General features: G+C 53.2%; 1 protein-coding gene across 1 annotated transcript; it reads right to left on the reverse strand.

Moving 5' to 3' along the window:
• Positions 1 to 3,630: 3,630 nt before the first annotated feature.
• LOC133363945 (rho-related BTB domain-containing protein 2-like) lies at positions 3,631 to 12,451 on the reverse strand. The gene is made up of 10 exons (XM_061583731.1): positions 12,204 to 12,451; positions 11,728 to 11,929; positions 11,509 to 11,612; positions 9,571 to 9,756; positions 8,415 to 9,337; positions 8,147 to 8,265; positions 6,417 to 6,567; positions 5,873 to 5,961; positions 5,352 to 5,457; positions 3,631 to 4,412 (listed from the first exon to the last, which is right to left on the reverse strand). The coding sequence occupies exons 2-10, from the start codon at positions 11,917 to 11,919 to the stop codon at positions 4,237 to 4,239; spliced, it is 2,046 nt and encodes a 681-aa protein (XP_061439715.1). The 5' UTR covers positions 11,920 to 11,929; positions 12,204 to 12,451; the 3' UTR covers positions 3,631 to 4,236.
• Between the last annotated feature and the right edge of the window lie 8,229 nt (positions 12,452 to 20,680).

Here is a 20,680-nt window from a genome sequence, read left to right on the forward strand (position 1 = left end):
AAGGGAGGTGCCTGGTAGAGTGCAGTCCCAGGTGAAGTGCTGTTTGGATTTTCTGCCTCTGGCACCAACACCTTCACCAATCTCTCCTCACAAGAACAGAGACTGTTCCAGGGCAAGAGAGAATCGTTACAGGCATTTGAAGATGCAGCATGCCAATCAAGGTCGGGCTCTAGAGAATGGCAGACCCAACCGTTTTTCTACCCTGGCTTTGTTTACTATCTCATGAAGAGTTCTGTAAAGCTTGAAAACTTGCCCCTGTTCTTTATAGCGGGGTCTTCTTCACAGGACTACCAGCTAGGGAACTGGAGAAGTGCAAATCACCAACAAGTACCAACCGGCATTGACCCACAACTTCATGCCCTGTAAGAAACATAGGGGACAGGGGAAGGATCCCGTTACCTGTTGGGAGACAAATTCTGCCAAACACGGCCCCTCCAAGAAACTCCTGACTTGTGTTGGAGATAACTCTCCAACAGAAAGTGGAGGAAACAACTACAGGATCAGCTCTCCTTGACTTGATTCTAACCAATAGAGATGATTTGGTGGATGAAGTGGCAGTTACGGGAACTCTGGGGGAAAGTGACCATGCTATGCTTGAGTTCCTGATTTTAAAGGAAGCAAAAGCTTAGAGTAGCTATACACATACCCTGGGGACTTTAGGAAAGCCAATTTTAATAAACTCAGAACAATGGTAAGTAAAGTTTCATGGCAAGCGTCCCTAGAGAGAAAAGGAGTCCAAGATGGGTGGAAGTTTCTAAAAAAGTAAATTCTAAAGGCACAATGGCAAACAATTCCATCAAGGAAAAAAGGGGGAAGACAGAAGAAGAAGCCAATGTGGCTTCACAAAAAGCTTAGAGATGACCTGAAAACAAAAAAGGACACATACATGAAGTGGAAAGAAGGCCAGGCCACAAAGGAAGAGTGCAGACAGGTGGCACGGAATTGCCAGGATGGTGTCAGGAAGGCTAAAGCTGAAAATGAGCTCAGGTTAGCAAGAGATGCCAAAACCAACAAAAAAGCTTTCTTCAGGTACAGCCACAGTAAAGGACAGACAAAAGAAAGTCAATGAGGATGACAAAAATGGCTTTGGCTCAGTCTTCCCCCAAAAGAAGTTCTATGATCCTCCTGGGAAATATGAAATACAAATTGTAGGAGCAGGATTGCTGCTTGTAATTGATAGACAAGTGATCAAGGAATAACTAATCACTTTGAATGACTTCAAATCTCCAGGGCCTGATGAACGCCATCCTAAGAGTATTGAAGGAACTGGCTGAAGAACTCTCAGAACCGCTGTCTTACCTTTGTGAAATCATGGAGGATGGGTGAAGTGCTGGATGACTGGAGGAGGACTAATGCCCCTATCTGCAAAAAGGAAGAACCTGGGAACCGCAGACCAGTCATCCTGACATCAATCCCTGGGAAAATTCTGAAGCAGATTATAAAGCAGTCCATCTATAAGCACTTTGAAAACAATGCAGTGATTACTAAGCCAACATGGCTTTATCAAGAACAAATCCTGCCAAACTAATCTTATCTCATTTTTTGATTGGGTAACCTCCCTGGTGGACTGTGGGAATGCTGTGGACATAATATTTCTTGACATCAGTAAATCTTTTGACAAAATGCCCCATGATATTCTGATTAGCAAGCTAGCTAAATGTGGGCTGGATGGAACAACTATCAGGTGGATCCACAGCTGGCTCCAGAATCGTACCCAAAGAGTGCTTATCAATGGTTCCTTCTCAAACTGGGGGTGGTAATGAGCAGGGCATCGCAGGACTCAGTTCTGGGCCAAGTGCCCGTCAACATTTTTATGGATGAGGAGGTGCAGGGAATACTTATCAAATTTGCCGATGATACAAAATTGGGAGGGAAAGCAATTACCCTGGAAGACAGAAACAAAATTCAAAGGGATCTTGATAGGCTGGAGCATTAGGCTGAAAAACAACAGAATGAAATTTAACAAGGATAAGTGCAAAGTTCTACACCTTGGAAAAAGAAACTAAATGCACATTTATAATATGTGGGATACTTGGCTTAGCAATATTACATGGGAGAAGAATCTTGGGATTGTTCATCACAAGTTGAATCTCCAGGAGTGCGATGTGGCTGCAAAAGAGGCTATTTTAGGCTGCATTAAGAGAAGTATAGTTTCCAAATCATATCAAGTAATAGTTCTTCTCTATTTGGCAATAGTTAGGCCTCATCTTGAGTACTGCAAACTTACAGCGAACTGTAAGAAGGATGCAGACAAATTGGAACAGGTTCAGAGAAGGGTAATGTGGATGATCAGGGCACTGGAAACAAACCCTATGAGGAGAGACTGAAGGAACTGGGCATGTTTAGCCTTGAGAAGAGAGGACTGAGGGGAGATATGATAGCATTCTTCAAGTACATGAAAGGTTGTCACACAGAAGAGAGCCGGGATCTCTTCTCGATCGTCCCAGAGTGCAGGACACAGAATAATGGGCTCAAGTTGCAGGAAGCCAGATTTCAACTGGACATCAAGAAAAACTCCTGTTAGCGCCATAAAACGATGGAACCAATTACTTAGAGGTAGTGGGCTCTCCACCACTGGAGGTGTACAATGGGCAGCTGGAGAGCCACCTGTGAGATATGCTTTGTTGGATTCCTGCGTTGAATATAGGCCCCTTCCAGCCTTCTAAGCGGTAATGGCTTCCGGGACAAAGTGCTTGGCTCTGTCTTAGGGCTGTGTTGCACTTAAGAGGAAACGCTCCCTTCCCCACCGGGAATTACCTCCTGCAACTGTCTCGTGCAGGGCACATCTTCAGGCCATTGCACCAGGGTCCCTATGACCCACAGCAGCTACAGCCGCATCCCTCTGCCCCAGGAGAGCATTCGAGGCCAGCACTGCTGTTGCCTCTTCTTACCTGCTTCCACCCCCCACCCCCAGCAACCAGAATAACAGCCCCCTCTTTTGCTAGTAGCTGCTGTCCCCGGCAAGACGGAAAGGCTCACTGGGCCCACCCTCCTAGATGCTGCTGAAGGCGGGAGGGACTTGCGCAGGCACACAATACAAAAGGCTTTTATTAAAAGGTTGAAACAGTCCAATACTGAAGTGTGTAAGAAACAGGTGATGGTGGTGGTGGCAGCAGCTAGGCCCAGCTCACAGTGGTTAGAAATGTGGATGCACCCAGGCCACAAAGGACCCACATGCATCAAAGCCCTTCAGTACAGGGAGTGCCACGCGTGGCCCCACCCTGGGTAGGTGTGTGCTTGGCTGAGATCTTGGGAGCAAAAAAAGGAACATGTAGAAAAAAGTGTAAAAACGTTTGTGCAGATTTTCCAGGGGTGGTGACGGACCGAAAGCCCTGCTGGCAACTTTCCTTAATGCACTGAGCTGGACAAGAGGGGGAAGAAAGTAGGATCACCCCCCTCCCCCCAGACAAGGGGGTCAGTCCAGGGAAGAGGACTGTGTTGTGTCCAAGGCACAGACATGGCGGAGGGGGGTCCAAGCTCCCCCCCATGTGCCCCCTCCGCAGACAAGCACTAACAGGAAACAGCTTCTACAGCTAGATGCCTTAGAAGAGACTCTACCCCACCCCACCCCACCCTGCCCCCATACAGGACAACACAGCTCCTGCTCCCTCATGCACCCCACCCCACCCCTAATGCAAACCCCCCACTCACGCACCATCCCCTTCTCCCTCTCAACCTACAGTCACATGGCTCAGTGATTCATACTGCACCACCAATCCACTTCCAGCCAGCCCAAACAGGGTGGCTTGACCAGACCCACCAGGCCCTTGGAGCAGCCCAGCTGGAAAACCTGCTAGAGACAGCCAGAGCCTCTCCACAGCCATGGTTTCCCTCCCTTACCTGCACAACCCACTTCTGGCCACTCAAGCTGTGTAGTGATCCTCCCCATTGGCCGCAGAATACTGCAAAGGTCAGAGGTAGCGACTAGAGAAACAGCCAGCCTGGGGCGCACCTGCTGACTGGGCACCCAGCCCAGCTAATAAGCAGCAGGGCAGGGGCGTAAACACCCAGGGAAGGCATGGCAGCAATGGCAAGAGGCACAGGGCTGGCTGGCAGGCAGGCAGGAAGGAAGGCGGGCAGGCGGGGGACTGTAAACAAGGCCGGAGCCCTCCCCTCACACCCAGCTGAGGAGGCAACGGGCCGGCCTCCTCACCGGCGCAGGCAAGAAGGGCAAGGCAGCTGTGATGCACTCCCTCTCTCTTCCCTTGGCGGGTGGGAGCACCTGAGGCCAGGTGCTCAGGAGATGTGGCTGGCGTGGTGGGGCCGCCAGAAGCACCACTTGCTGCGGGGATGCTGCTTGCGGAGCAACTCCTCCTCCAGCACACGCTCCTTCTGCAAGCGCAAGTAGCGGTCCTCCTCTTTCAGGTACCACACCGGGGGCCACCGGTGACGCTCAAAGTGGGCCTGATTCTCTGCAGGGAGGGAGGGAAGGAAGCAGAGAGAGGGGGCAGCATCAAACAGCAGCTCCGTATCCATGCTCCAGCACCCCAGAAGAACCCCCCTTTCCTTCCCCTCCCTCTCACTATTGGAAATCCCCCTGCCAAGGGTTGTAATAGAGAGCAGAGGGTTTACATCCCTCCAAGGAGCAAAAGGCTGCTTACTCCAAGCTTTGCTTTCCCACTCCAAATATTGATTGATTGATTGATTGCACTTGTATACCGCCCCATAGCCGAAGCTCTCTGGGCGGTTTACAGCAATCAAAAACATTAAAAGAAATATACAATTTAAAACACATATCTTAAAAACAATTTAAAACACAATCTTAAAATTTAAAACAATATAACGAACACACAAGACCAGCCAATGGAGGCCAGACTTCCCGCCGTGCCAGAGAAGAACTGGGGGTGGGGGGAAGAGAAGAGGACTGAGGGAGCAAGCCAAAGTGCATCAGATGGTTCTTCACCCAAGGCCAGGTGGGCTGAGCCTCCACCTCTTGCTGCTGCCCCCCCCCAGCTCTCTACCCCATCCACACTAATACACCTTTGTAAAGGGCTGGGGACACGCAGCCTCAGCCATGGCAGCCAGGATCGGGGAACTGCTTCGAGGCAGTTATGTGCGAGGCAACGGAGCTAGGAGAAGCCCTTCAAGGCAACCCAATCATCCCGCCCTAAGGACTTGCGAGGCCCAAATCCTCTCCTCCCCACCCACCCCCAATTCTTCTCGCAAAGCAGCTCCCTTTGGGGCACCGTCTTGGCAGGGATTCCTATGAAGTCAGTTCTTCCCCAGGCATGATCTGCACTCTCTCACGGCCACACAGAGAGCTCTGCCCCACTTAGGAGCCTTGAAGCAGTCACACGCACACACACAGCCCCCAGCCTGGAGGGCCAGCTGCTCGCCCGCCCGCCCAGTACCTGGAGACATGCACTTCATCTCACGGGGAAAGCGGCGGCAGACACTGTTGTAGTTGGTGCAGAGATAGTGAAGGCACCAAGCAGCCAACTGGTGGGCATTATGGAACTGTGAAAAGGAGGGAGTAGCCATGAGGGAAAGGCAGGGACAGAAACAACAGTGCAACATGCTCACCCACCTCCTTGCATAGATGCATGTGCATGGCCCCCTCCCTGGAAACAGCGGAGCCCCCAAATATAGTGGCTTCTGCCCCTGAATGATTCCAGGTGGGGGACGGCAGAGCCTGTGAGGTGCACGCAGCAGGTTAGGTCTCTGGCAGGGCTTGTGGGAGCAGAAGAGCTTCACACATCCATGTTCATATGAGCAGAATTCAGAAGAAAGCCTCAGCCAATGCCCCCAGCCCCAGGAAACATTTTGGCACCCTTCAGGGCTGCAGGCAACGAAGCACCTGCAAAGGGGTTGCATCACAGGGGAGAACAATGGCTGGGTTTGTGCATCCAGGCCCCGTGAGGCTGATCCTTACCTGTGTCATCTCCAGGTAGAGGATGACCTGGGCATCTATTTCCACCTGCTGCAGGCTGGCATGAACCAGTTCATCCACTGCGTACTGCTCTGGGGAGAGACCAGGAAAGGACCTCAGGCTGGGAGAAGCAGCCTTGCCTGCAAGGCACGCTACTGACCTGGAAGCCCGAAGGACGCACTCTGTGGATGCTCTGAGGCTCCATTACCACTTCCAAGAACGCATCCTGGCATTCCAGATGACTTTGAGGGCTCACAGGGAGGCTGGAAGCAAGTTCTCTTGCACAGGTCCAGTCAGGCAAGCTTTCATCTCTTTCCCCAAGCAAGGATTCACAAGAGGTTAACAGCCACCAAGTCCCTGCTCTACAGTTGTTCAGCCATCAAATCTCTGGCAACACATTGATCCCAGGGATGCTGCATCCCCACATCCTCAGTATCTTATCGGCAGCTTATGTAAGAGGCCAGGCCGGCCGGCCGCATCCAGATGGGTGAGCAGGCCAGGGGCCTGAGTGCTTCCCCCTCCCGGCCCAGCACAGCCAAGGACTCACCGGTCAGGGCCTGCAAGCGGGTCAAGCAAAGGCGGTTGGCCAGCACCAGCAGCTCCATAGCATCCAGGTCTGGGGCAGGGACAAAGAGCCCTGTGTAGAGGAACTCGAGGACGGCACGGAGGCAGGCACGGTTGGTGCCTGGCAGGGAAACCTGGGGGTGGCAGGGAGACCTGGGGGTCACTGGAGGAGCAGCCCGGCCCTCCTCTGCCCACCCCCCACCTCCAGCCCATGATGCTTTGGATCCCCCACCAGCAGCCTGGGGACTCCTCCAGACGCAACCCCCCACTGCAGCTCTCCCACAGGCCAAGGGCTGGCTGCAGCTCATCTCTGGAAACAGTGGTGGACTTTGAGGCTTATTTCTGGGAGACTTTGTGCCATTTCTCCATGGAAGGAAGGCAACTCAAAGGGAGCTTCGTTTGCACATGCTCAGAGGCACTTGCCTTACTGCTTTGCAGGCCGCCTGGGATGGAAACGCCAGCAGCCGTTTCAACAAGCAAACAGCCTCTGCAGCCCAGAAGAGATGGGTGTGCAAGTCCCACCGAGGAAGGGGGGCAGGGAGGAGCCAGCCGTGCCTTGGCTTGGCCACAGCCCCATGTGATCCCTGTGACCTGTTATTTTTGAGATGCCCAATTTATCTCGGGGCCTGGAGGGCAGCAGCTGCCCCTCCCCCTGCCAAAGGGTCTGGCTGGCATGGAGGAGATGGGGAGGGGAGGAGGAGGAGGCAGAAGAAAGTGGGAGGAAGGGGAAGGGCCTGGCCCAGCTATTGCAACACAACGCACAGGGACTGCTCCCCCCCCCCGAAGCAGAAAAAACGGGTGACTAGAAGGACACAGCTGGTCTGAAGCCTGACCCTCTTCTGCAACTGATGCATTTGACCTGCCGGCCCTCCTGGCTCTGCTGCCAAGCCAACAAACTCCACGAAGGGCTCAGCGGGAGCAGCCAAGGCCTCCGCGCTGCCAGCCCCAGGAGGGCTCCCCCAGGAGCCCACAGCCCCTCCACCCACCCTCCAGGCAGCCCACTCCCATGGCACCTTCTCACACTGGAAAGAACTCCCAGCTTGCTCTTCTGATCCCTTTCCACACCGTGGCCCTGGTTATTTCATCAGCCAGCCCATCCCCCAGCAAAGGCCTCTGGGCAGCTCCTCCGTTCTCAAACCCACCACCCCTGGTCCATCCCTCTGTTAGTCTGCCCAGAAGCAACACTAGCAGGCGCTGATGAGAGAACGGGCATCAAGGCGAAGAACAACAAGTTTCATGTCGGCTGAAGCCACAGAAGTGCCTTTTGCCGTGCCTTTGAGCTGCCTGGATGGGCCTTTCTGAAGGCAGGAGTTTGGGAGCAAGACTTCCACCTTCAAGAAGCTGCCTCAGCACCCCAACAATGCTGAGCCAGAAGCCTCCTGTGAAGGATCGAAGCCTAACCCAAGAGAGGTCCACCAGAAAGAAGACACACACACACACCCCAACTGGCCCCTGGAACCGGAAGCAGCATGGAGCCAGGAAGCTGCAGTGTGGCGAACCCAGCTCCCTCCTCCCAAGCTAGCCTGGAGACAGGCAGGACATCCACCCCACACTGTGCAGAGCAGGCGGGGATCTGAGGTGCCTGAGCCAGGCTGCCCCTTTACAAAGCAACAGAAAAAGAACTGCCCCCCTCCCCTGAGTCACCATCCCCCCCCCGGCAAGGAAGCATTTGCTACCTTTCTCCCATCTGGACGCCACCCACCCTCACCTCACCTCACCAGCGCAGCTCTCCCGGAAGGTGCTGCCAAACATGGACACCATGAAGTCGCAACCGGCAAGGAGCAAAGGCTTGTGGGCCGGCACTGACCCATCGTCAACCACAAAGACAACGTCTGCAGGGGAAGAGAAGGCAGGCAGCCCCTCTCAGACTACAACAGGGCCAGCAGTCCTCAGGGAGCACCCTCTCCTCCAGCAGGGCGCAAATGGTGCAGGCCCAGGCATCCCACTCCTACCCAGCCTGGCCCCAAACCCTCCTCCCTACCTGCAAAGGTGCCCTTGCTCAGACACTCCTTGATCCGGTTGGCACGGCGCACGTGGAAGGCCTTGGTGATCTCCCGGTTCATGAAACTCTCCTTGTTGAGGATGTTGGCAACCATCATGCGCAAGTCAAACACTTCCAGCAGCTCCGCAATTGCAGCCACTTGCATCAGGTCAGTCCGATGCTGCTCCAGGCGCCCCGTATACAAGTATTCCAGCACCACCCGGAAAGGGCCCAGCTGCACAAGGCCATCCATGTACACGGCTGTCATGGGCTTCTTGCGCTGCGTGATGGGGTCGTGCACTGCCTCCTGGCACATGCTGACAAAACCACGGCCCCAACCAGCCAGCGCCCGAGGCAGCTGGGCCAAGCGCAGCAGGTCGTCGCTCTGTGAGGCCCGGAGAGAAGCCACCGTTGCTGCCACTGCGGCACCCAAGGAGCCCCCCTCAGCAGCATCCAAGCTCTTCGTCCGGCCGGCCGGCCCCTTGGCACTTGCAGCCTCCCCTGCCAAGTCGAGAGTGAAGAGGTCATAGAATTTGGAGCAAGACGTGGCCAAGTAGACCTGATGGGCGAAGACAAGGCGGCCGCCCTGCAGGTGGAAGACCACGTCGGCGCAAAGGGGCTCGTGGAAGAGGGTGTTTGGGCCCCGCCCTTCCCCGGCGGCTGGCGCTGGGATGTGGATGAGAGGCGGGGGTGGCTTCGGGGGCAGGAAGGGTGCCTGCAGCAGGGGCCGCTGCATCTTCTTGAGGTGCGATTTCCAGAACTGCAAGTGGCGTCGCGAGATGAGGGCAGCCCGGATGGCATTGTCAAACACGTCCTTAATGCCAAACTGGGCCACCACACTGGTCTCGTAGTAGGGGATACCCAGCTCCTTGGCCACCTCGTGCCCACACTCTGGTGGGAGGATGTCTGATGGCTTAATAGGCCTGGAGAGAGAGAGGAAGAGAGCAGGCACGTGGTCACCACTAAACACTTGGGCAGTGGAAGGGAGCCCCTCTGGGCTCTGAGAGAGGGACAGTGCCAAGGGTGGAGCCAGTTACCCCAGAAAACAGCACAGGGGGCAGAAGACCCCCAAGGAAGCAATGCAGAGCGGCCCCGAGTGCATCGCTCTGCTCCCTCACCACTCCCCCCCCGGTAACAATGAAAATCCTCATCATACTTGGCCAGGGGCCGGCGGGCGCGGTTCACAGCTTCGAGGTCTGCATAGCGCAGGTCCAGCTGACAGCCCACCAGCACGATGGGGGTGCGTGGGCAGAAGTGCTTGATTTCTGCGTACCACATGCTCTTCACGTGCCGCAGTGAGTTGGGGTTGGCCAGGGAGAAGCAGAGCACAACCACATCTGACCTACAGAGGGCGAAAGAGGCGGCGGCAAGCAAATGAATGCCGCCAGTGGCAGGAGATGGCACGCTACACCACTGCAAGAGGAGCTTCTCTGCCTGCAGAAGAGCAGGCCAAGACCCCTGCTGGGCGCCAACAGGAGCCTAAGCACGATCTCCAGGCAAGGGCTGGGCCCGGGGCAACTGGCAGGCACAAAAACTCCTTTCTCATCTCCTGGCTCAAGCCCTCCAGGGCCAGAGACCCAGTAGCTGCACAGACACTCAGCACTTCCAGCCACGTTACCCATCACCCCCACAGCCACGCCCTCGGCCACGACCCCCATTTCCCAGAATATCGGCTTCCAGTTGCCCTGCCCATTGCACCAATGAAGCAACTCCTTGCTAGGCTGGAGAGGCCATGGCAAGTTCTCCGGGAGGTGGGTGTCCAGGCACCTTCCAGACTTTGCCCCGCCATGGGGCTAGGTGGCCCACAAGGGCTACAAGCTGCAGCTGCCAGGCAGCTCACTGTCAGCCTAGGCACGAATGTGGGGTGCCAGCCATTCCCTCTTCGCCTTTGCACTAAGCAAAGAAGGCAGCTGAAACGGGGGCTTCTTCCAGCCAGGCACCCTTCAGGACGTTTGGCAGCAGGAAGCGCCTGATGTGGCAGCCGGGAAGCGCACAGGTCAGGAGATCAGGGAGGAGCCCACAGAGTCCTTGTGCTACTCGCCCTCCGCTGACACCACAGAGCAGAAAACCACGGGAAGTGGAGAAAGACACCCCAAAACCTGTGGAGGTGGGCGGAGGGGAGGAGGTGGCCTGCCACACTGCCTCCTGCTGACCAAGCAGCAGAGATCTGCCTCTGAGACCGACGTGAAATAGGAGACAGGACACCCCCTCCCCATCCCCCCCTTCAAGAATTTCGAAAGGGGCAGCAGCCAAGACCTGGACGTGGAGAACATGCGGCGGCTGGATTCCAAGGGCCAGAAAAGGCCTGCTGTTGGGGAACATGCCCAGCTAGGCTTGGCTGCTGCGCCTCTGCCAAGCCTGCTTGGGTCCAAAGGCCACCCCTCCTGCACACAACCCCCCCTCCCCCTGTGTGGAAAGGGAAGGCGGAGGGTGGGACCTCTGCAAGGAAGAGCCCTGCAAGCATTGCCCAAAGTTGTCCCAACAGTGGCTCAGCTCTGCCCCCCTGCTTCCCCGTGAGCCTTCCCCAGGAGGACTGTGAACCCCTCTAACCCCCACCCACAAGGTGCAAACCTTGCCCACCTCCTGTCCCTGCCCACTCGCAGACAAGGAGAAAAGGCAAGAACACAAAGCAGTCAGGCTGTGGGCGCTGGGCACCTCTGCCCCATCCTTCCAGCTCTGAACACAGCCCCAAAGAGGGCACCATGCCCCCTTGGCACAGCTTCCCGCCCCCATGGCCACCCCCCTCAGCACAATGGACACAGCCCCTCTGCCTTGCCCCTGCAGGAGAAGGACCAGAGTGCGGGGGGGGGGGCTTTCCCTGCAAAAGGTCCCAGGCTGAAGGAAACTGTCCCACAACCCCAGGTGTGTCCCCACCTGCCAGCTTGCCCTCCCACTTCCCACCAGGCCAGGGGGTGGCACTGCCGCAGGGAGAGAAGAATGGGGGCAAAACCAGAGCCAGTTGCCTCGGCTGGACTGTCCCTCTGGCTCTGCCCACTGGGGGGCTCCTTGCCTTCCAGCCTTCCAGCCTACCAGTTTTAGGGGGCACTAGCCCCCCACCCCCAGGGGCTGGGAATAAACCCTGCCCTGTGCCCACCTGCCATATGCGAAGCGCCGGTCTTTGTGGTGGTCTCCGAAGGTGTCCCAGAGCCGCAGGGAGATGCTGACCTCGTCCACCACGTCCCGCGAACGCTCCAGCACCTGTCGGGTGAGCGGGAAGGAGCAGAGAGTAAAGACAGTCGTTACCTCGAGCAGGCTCCGGGCGGGGGCGGGATGCCTGCGAGGCGCGGCCCAGGTGCTGACACCGCCTGCTCACCTCCTGGCAGACGCGGTACTGGTCAATGGCCCAGACGGTGGGCACGTGGGTGGCCAGCAGCTGGTACTGGGTGAGGGTGGCATTGCAGGCCCGCGCGCAGATGAGGCGGGTCTTGCCCACCGCGTTGTCCCCGACCACGACGCACTTGATGGTCTCGACGTTGGGGCGCTCGTAGTCCAGGTCAATATCCATGGGGGTGCAGCTGAGGAGAGCGGCAGGCGCGTTAGGCACGGCGGCGGGCAGAGCCCAGGCAAAGGCGGGGCTCCCATGCGCCCCGAAGGGACGGGAGGGAACGACCCCCGCCTCAGAAGGTATCTCGATGCGGGGAAGGGGAGGGAGACAACCCCCCACTACGGCACAGAGCCCTGGGGAGGGGGCGCCCCTTAGAGGCGGGGCGAGGGTCTCGCCGAGCAGCCCCTCCTCAGGCCCCTGCGTCCCGTCCCGTCCCGTCCCGTCCGGCTGCTGCGTCTCCTCACCGGACCCAGCCTGCGCGGCTTCCCTTTCACGGCTCCCGCGGCGGAGAGCGAGGCGCATGCCCCCGTCGGGCTGCCCGTTCGGGGGCGTCTCGAGGGCCCCATCCCATCCCCGCAGCTCCTGCTCGCCGAGGCCGACGGAGGAGGAAACCAGCGCCAACAAAGCCCCCGCCCGCCTCTTGCGCTCTCTCTGCCCCGGCGACCCGTTATCCTCCGCCGCCACGGGGCGCCGCCCCCTCCGCTGACTGGCCACGCCCCGCCCTGGCCTTGGCCGGACACAGCAAACACGTCCCCGGCCACGCCCACCTTTACCACGCCCCCGCCGCGCCTGGCCAATGGACCGCTGGCACCGCCCACTCCAGCCCGAACAAAGGAGACGGCGGGGAGCCTGGAGCGCCGTAGCGCCCCGCCCGTTCACGTGATCGCCCTGCCACGCCCCCCGAGGAACCTGGCGTAAAAATAGCGGCGGCGAGCGCGGCGAAGGTGTTGGTGGCTTTTCGCCCCCGAAAAGTCGGCTTGTGGGCGGCCCTTTTCCTTTGTTGCCGAATGGGTGTGGACGGGAAGGCGCTCTGCACCTGCTCTTGGGCACGCTCGTCCGCTGAAAAGCTCCCCCTTTGCTTTCGCCCGCGAAGTCTTGGTTTTAGGGGGGTATCGAAGGGGGCCACGTGACTCCCTAGCTCAACTTCTCCTTCAGAAATGGGGGGCTGAATTAAATAATGCGGCAGGGGCTGGCTGGATTCTTTCTAATGTCAATCTAAACTACAGGGTGGGGGGCGGTGGGGAGTCAACAGTCTGAGCAGAAATAGCAAAAGGCTATTGAGGGAACGCTGAAGGCGGCGGCGGCGGCGGCTGAGCATCACCCCCGCTGGCTCAGAAGACAAGCCACGCTCCTCATCCGGCCTCATGAACCCGCGTTCAGCCTCTGAGGTAGAGTGCCTCTGTATGGGGAGGCTCCATTTAGCCATTCTGGGTTCCACTGCTATGCGAGAAGGAGAAAGACGCCCCTTTGCCCACTTCCTCGGAGCTTCACAGAGGCTGATGGGAACTTAGAAGTCATCTAGAGAGGCTTTTTCATTATCTATAATGAGTCTGTAAAAGACCGCGTTTCCAGCCACCTGTCTCTGGAGTGGGGAGGGCTCGAAATGCATTTCCGTGTGTGTTTGTATTTGAACGTGTGGCCCTGAGTGTGTGGGTGGTGAGTGTGTGCGCTGCATGATCTCTGTGTATCCTTTGGGTGTTCTGGTCACACCTAATCCTGGTATGTGGCCCTCAGAGGGGGAGACTGACTGTAAGTGTGGCCCTCGGGCCATAAACGTTCAGTCACCCCAGTGTAGCCCAACCCCTTCTTCAGGACAGGGCCTGCAATGCATGCTGATGTGCCTGCATGGTCCCTGTCAGTCGGCCTTCCACTCCATGCATCATTTCATGCACCTCTGCCATACTCCGCCCACTTACCTTTTGCCTAAACTAGATGGTCCGGAAGCGCCATAGCCCCTTTCCCCCAGGGGGAGTTGATTGCCTTGGCCCTGGGCATGCCCTAGACCCACTGGTGACCCTCCTGTGCTTCATGCTGTTTTGGCTCCACTGTGGAACAATGCACAATGCGTCTTTCAAGGAAGTGGCCTCTGGCCCACGAGCCCCTTGCCAAGATAAGCCTGTTCATCTTCAAGGTGCCACAAGGAGCCTCTTCGCTTGCCTGCCTGTCTGAGCTGTGCAGGCCGCCTTGCCTACTGTTCTGAGCCCCTCTGCTTCCGGTTGGGGTTGGATCGGAATGGTTTCGTGTAACATGGACTCTGTATTATCTCTGGGCGTGGGCAGGATTTCTGACTTGCTTCCTTAATTTGACTCTGCAAGGCTGTTGACCTGCCTTTGGAAAATAAATCCTGCCTTTGTCAGACTTCAACCAAGGGGGTTGTGTAAACAGAATGGGGGCTGAAGTGCCCGCCGACCAGCCGTGGGTGGGAGTGTTCAGGCGGACCCTCTGCTGCTCTCCTGCCTGGCGTTGGTAAGCAGAACATTTTGAAATGGGGGAGTGACAAAGGAAGAGTCGGAAAGGTCACCTCAGTCATGTGTAATCCTTTATTTTCACTGCTAGAAGAGGTCACGTGACAAAGTGTCAACAACTTCTCGCATGAAGCTGTTATGAGGAGAGGTGTGAGAAGAGAAAGACAGTTATCTGCCCTGCCCAGAGACTCAGGAATAGGGTTTCGGCTGGTGGCCGTCTGCTTCCCCCTGCCCTTGTCAGGCTTCCACCAGAGCGTGGTGTTGCCCAAACACCCCATTTTGCACCATCCTGGCTGCCCAGATGAGGGCAAGGGGTGCTGGTGCTCGGGGGGACTGGGGGGCAGGGAGGAAATGATGATGGGAGATCAGGCACTTTGTGGCATGGGCCCCCAGACATGCCTGGTCAGCAGCAGAGCCTGCAGCACTCACAGGACAATGACTGAAGCTGCCAACGCAGCACAGCAGCCCCCCCCCGCTAGGCAGTGTTGTGCAGGGGGGGTGAGGTCCAGCAAACCGCCATTGCTGTCTTTTGCCCAAGCACCTCACAGTCTCAGCCCTGTTTATTTGCCAAAAGCCCAGTGGGAGCCACAATGCGGTGCAGAGGTTTGCTATGGTGAACACATGACACTGCTTCATGCGGAATCAACCCTTTGGTCCGCCTAGGGTGGAGACGCACTCGCTGTGCTGCCGGCTCCCAACTCTGATTGGCAGTGGCTGGTGCCTGAGGGTTTCAGCCAAGGGTTGTTCCCAGCCCCTGTCTGGCGATGCCAGTGGGGTTGAACCAGGGACATTAAGTCTGCAAAACACATGCTTTGCCACTGAGCTGCGGCCGTCCCCTGGGTAGCCAGCAGGCCCTGGCAGCACTGAGATTTCTTTGGCCAGTAAAACGTATGTGTTGACTCTGCCCTTTCTGGGCCCTTGATATGCTGTACCAATTTTTACTGTTCCTTTGATGTGGCAGAGGTAAATGTTTATACTCTGTGTTTGATGTGCTTTAGTGAATTGACTTAATTTACTGTGTTAAATGTTGTCTTGGTAACTTCTGTTTAAAGGCAATATATACCTGATTTAAAATAAACAGAATAACGAAGAAGGTGTCGCACTAGGACCCAAGTTCAAACCCCCTAATCTGCAGCCGTGAAGTTTGCTGTGTGACTTTGGGCCACACTCCATTTTTCAGCCTTGCCTACCTCATATGGTGGTTGTGAGGATATAATGAAGGTTGGGAGAGAACCGTGTATGCTGCTTTGAGCTCCTTGGTGGAAAGGTGGGATAGAAATGTAGCATTTTAAAAATCAGAACAGAGTGGAGCCTTCGTACCCTAGCAGGAAAGAGAAGGCTCAATGGCCAGGGGACATCCCAGTCCAAGGCTAGAGGTGGGGGCTGCTGAACGCCACTCTGCAGTAGCTGAGGGAGGCATACTGCCTGAAATATCAGTAGATGCCAAGCTGCACTGGTGCAGCAAGGGCCTCTGTGTGTCCCAACCCTGGGCCCTCGCTGATGATGCCAAATAGAAGGTGGCTGGTATTATGATTAGGGCAGCCAAATCATGACTGGGATAGTTTTCCATTGTCGCTGTATCTCCATATTTCATTTACTTCTTTCCTTGCTATCCCACTTTTCTTCCAAGAAGGAGTGCAAGGCACCATGCATGGCTCTTCCCCCTTCCCTTTTATCCTCACAACACTCCTGTTAAGTAGGCTAGGCTGAGAGAGTGTGATTCATGTAAAGTCATCCAGTGATCAAGGATTTGAATCTGGTTTTCCGCAGTCTTAGCTGAACACGCTTTGCCCTTCTTTTGAAGGTTCCTGCAAAGTGCAGAACCTTTCTTTCTCCAGCCTTGGCCAAATTACCAAAGGTGTTGGGTCCCCAGCCCCAACCCATCTTCAGCACTGAACCAGACACTCTTGACTCAGGCAGATGCTGCATAGTCATTCTGAAAGGAACCTCGTGGTTGAAAAATGTCAACATGCAGGAGCAGTGAGGTTGAAGCCCCCCAAAAGGAGGCCGGCTTTGTTATGAGGCCTCACCTACCCTCTTTTGGGGCCAGGGTTACACAGTCAGCTGTCCTGGAATAAAACACCCCAAACTCGTTCCAGTCTCTGAACAGAAAGATGAGCACCTCCCTCTGGCAAGATTAGAGTCCCTCGCTTTCTTTCCACCCTGGGGAAGTGATCCTTGTCACCCAGGACAGCTAACCCTCTCTCTTCTCCAGACTGTATTTGTTGGCGTGTGCATGTACAGATCATACAAGGATGGAATCCAAGAGTCGCATAGAACAGGAATAAGCCAGGCCAGGCAAGTTTCTTGTAAGAGTCTTTACTAGGCAAAGACATTAGACACAGTTCTCTTCACAGACAGCTTTTTCCCCACACTGAGCTTTTCCAAGCATCCCACCTTATCAGGCTTCCCAGCCAGCTGCTGACCTTGGCAAACCTGGCGCTCTGTTCTCACAGCTTAACCCTTCTGCTTCAGGTTTCACTCTCTTTGCTAAAAACCCTGTCTGTGAGTCTCACAGCCTGCTTCACTGACCAACAGCCCCCACCTGAGACTCACAGATTACAAAACTTCATTGTTCATTATTACATTTCTACAATATTAACTTTTTCATTACAATACATATCAGCACATGGTTTGTTTTCTTACAGTTTCTATTTACATTTTCAGTTCAGTTCTTGTTTCTTTATTTCTTTATTCACACAAGTTTTACAGAGTCATTTTTGTTCACTTTTATTTGATAACACATTTATATTTCGTTCTTCAACACAAAACTTCCACATGAGATCCATTGTTTCTTTATCTATTGGTCCTTCTTTTTCCCATTCTACTGGATATTTATCTGTTTCATTATTCTGTTGTGTAACATTAAATGTGAATCTCTGAGGTGGTTGACCTTTCGTTTTTCTTTCTGACCTTCTAACATTATCTATTTCCATTTCTTCCTCACTTTCAATTTTACTTGGACCTGCACCTGTGTCTGCACTTGTACTTGGCACTTCTGTATCTTGCATTGCCATGTCTTCACTTCTCAGCCTTTTTACAGTACGTTTGCCACCGTGTATTAGATCAGTCAATGCAGTTCTTAATGGAATTTGCTGCCCAAAAGGAACATCTGCTGCTTCCTGCTTGCTTGCACTATCAAGTATAACTGTTTGACTGTCTCTCCAAGGTTTATCTATCACCTTTATGCTTCTGCTTAACACTACTTGTTGTTTCTCAGGCAACCAAACTCTATAATATGAATTCTGAAATCCCAAAATGCGTCCTGCCTGAGCTCTTGAGCCTAATTTACCATGCCTTTTCTGTTTTGCAATATGTACACAGCATTTTGCCCCAAAACGTTCTATGTGTTTCACCCTGGGCTTTCTTCCAGTCAGTTTCTCATAGGGAGACATGCCTATTGTTCTGTGCATGAGACGGTTCTGAATATTAACAGTGTACAGAATACATTCACCCCAATAAGTGTTATTCATATCAGCATCTGCTAGCATGGCTCTCATTGAATCCTGCAATGACCGGTTCCTCCTCTCTGCAGTTCCGTTGGAGGATGGGCTGAAGGGAGCAGTGAGACTCTGTATTATTCCCTTCTTTTCCAAATATGTTTTAAATGAATTACTGGTAAATTCCCCACCTTGATCTGATTTGATATTTTTGATAACAACCCCATATTGTGTCTCTGTCCTCTGTATAAATGCCTTCAATTTCTCTTCTGCTTCACTTTTCTTTTTCAGTAAGAACACATGTGTAAATCTGGAGAAGTCATCCACAATCACTAAATAAAACTTTGCTCCACCTTTTGAGCACTGGAAAGGTCCAGCCAAATCCACATGTATGAGCTGATAGGGTTCAGTGGTCGTGCTTTCACAGCTCTTATTTACCGGAGTCACAGTCATTTTTGTTTTATAGCATACTTCACACTCATCCACATGCTCACAATGTGTTAATTTCAAATCTTGACTATGCTTTGGGGTGTTTTGTACCTTTTCGAAATGTGCGTGTGCTAATTTTCTGTGCCATTCATGTAAACAATTATCATGTTTATTTTTATTAACTCCTATCCAGGCACACGTGGGTTTATCAAGATTGCACTCAACCATAAACATTTGGTTCTGTAATTTCCCTTGCATGCATATTTCACCATCCTTTCTCACAAAACATCTATCCCGTTCAAATGTAACTTTACAACCTATTTGAGCCAATTTTCTTACTGATAGAATGTTATATTTTAAACCAGAAACCAATAACACATCTATTAATATAGTTCCCAAATTACTCAACCTGAGCGTGCCTTTTGCAATTGCGTCCTGAGTCGATCCGTCAGCCAGATAAATCTTCTCCTGCGCCGGCTTTGAAGTGTAAAATAAACTAGAGTCTGTGATTAGGCAATTAGACGCTCCACTGTCGAGAAGCCACTTAGAGTTAATGAGTTTATTGTCCTCCTTAGTAACAAAGTTCACGCTTGTTCTCTGACTTCCAAAGTCCCTGTTATTTCTCTTCTTTAAACAATGTCTCTGTATATGTCCACGGGACCCACAAAAATAACATATTTTATTCTCTTGCCTGTTTCTTTGATTTTGTTGTTGTTGTACAGCCACAGTCTCTTTTAACTCTGTTTTCTTATTCTCTTGTCTTCTATACCACTCTTGTTGAAGTTTCTGTTCTACAAAGTCCAAATTCAGATGTCCGTCGGGTAAAGTTTCCAGACTAGAGACCATGACATCCCATTTTTGATCAAATGAAGATAACAGTATATAGACCATCTGAATGTCACTATGATGCACTCCTCTATCTTGCAGCTCAGCATTTAATCTACGAAATTCAGCCAGATGCTCTGTCATAGTCACTTCATCTATAAAACGCATCTGATAAAGTTTCCGTGCTAAACACAGCCTGCTCCCAGCAGTTTGCTGCACATGAGCGGCTCTTAGCTTCTCCCACATCTGATTAGCTGTCGGCTCATTACTCACCAGCAACAGTTGTGAATCAGACAGCCCCAGAGTAATAAAAGCCTTCGCTTTCTCGTCTTTCTTCAACCACGCTGCTGAAGGAGCTGCCGGAGGGGTTTTTTCTACAACATCATTCAAATCTTCTTTAATCAGAACTGCTCTCATTCTCCATTTCCAGCTGGAGTAGTTTACAGCATTCAGTCTCTCCATTGGCATCCCGGATAACAGGTTTACAGCCATGTTGTCCACTCTTACTTGCCTCTTTCTTGCACTTTGTTTCTCTCTGCACCAACGTCACGTCAACTGCTCTCGAACCCGCTACCTTGTATGATAAGCTGGGCCCATAACCCCTGTTGGCGTGTGCGTGTATAGATCATACAAGGATGGAATCCAAGAGTCGCATAGAACAAGAAACTTGCCTGGCCTGGCTTATTCCTGTTCTATGCGACTCTTGGATTCTATCCTTGTATGATCTATACACGCACACGCCAACAGTATTGAGGCACCAGGAGTGGTGATGAGCTCCTTAATACAGTTGGATCCATATAGCAGTAAGGTCTTCACAGTTCTGAGGCCTGTGTGGTGAAACACAACAGTTCTGTCACAGGCTCCATCCCAAATGATAAGATGTTCCAGAGCTTCCTGTTTCCTTCGGATGACAGTGGACTGGATATGTGGGGGGGGCTTTGTTTACAAAAATGCAAACAAACCATAGGTGGAAGCAAATAGGCCCTCCCCCGGCAGGCAGTAAGTCCACTGCATTGACCCTGCACTATATCCCCAGAGAGCAGCCATTTCAGCCAGTCCCCCAGTTTGGACCTCATATGATGATGATGCCTCAGGACAGGTCACAACAACATAATTATCAAGTTAAAACATCTGCACTGGCTGCCATCCACTACCAAGCCAGGTTCAAGGTTTTTGTATTAATTTACAAAGCCCTGAACAACTTAGGTCCAGGGTATCTTAGGGACTGCCTGAACCCATATATCCCAGCTGGATCACTGAGATCATCTGCAGGAGCAGCTCTGGTCATCCCCTGAGCTAGCGAGGCTCATGTAACAGCAACATGAAATCGAGCCTTGAGGGTCATAGGCCCAGTTCTCTGGAATGCTCTGCCAACAGAGATTCAGCAGGCACCTCCTGTTTTAACCTTTAAATGCCTGCAGAAAATCTTTCTGTTCCTCCAGGCTTATTATGCAGGCAATTAAGAAGTCTTTTTGCAATAGCTGACTTTTGTTTTTACTGTATTTTTAATGGGTTTTACTGTATGGTTTTTATTCGTTGTAAACTGCTTTGATGTTTTTTTAAACGAAATAGCAATTTTAAAAAATGTGCATAAATAAATAATAAATACATAAGAGGACCCCCTCTGTCAATCTTAACACCCGGGAAGGTCTATAGAGAAGGCGGTAGTCTTCCATATATTTGGGACCTGTTGTTTAAAGTAATTTGAATTAGTCCAAAAACAAATTGTCAACCAGTGTGGCTTTTTTAAAACAGGTTTTATCTGGCTGCTGCATTTTGGAC

This window comes from Rhineura floridana, chromosome 9, assembly GCF_030035675.1.
Source record: "Rhineura floridana isolate rRhiFlo1 chromosome 9, rRhiFlo1.hap2, whole genome shotgun sequence".
Classification (NCBI taxonomy): Eukaryota; Metazoa; Chordata; class Lepidosauria; order Squamata; family Rhineuridae; genus Rhineura; species Rhineura floridana.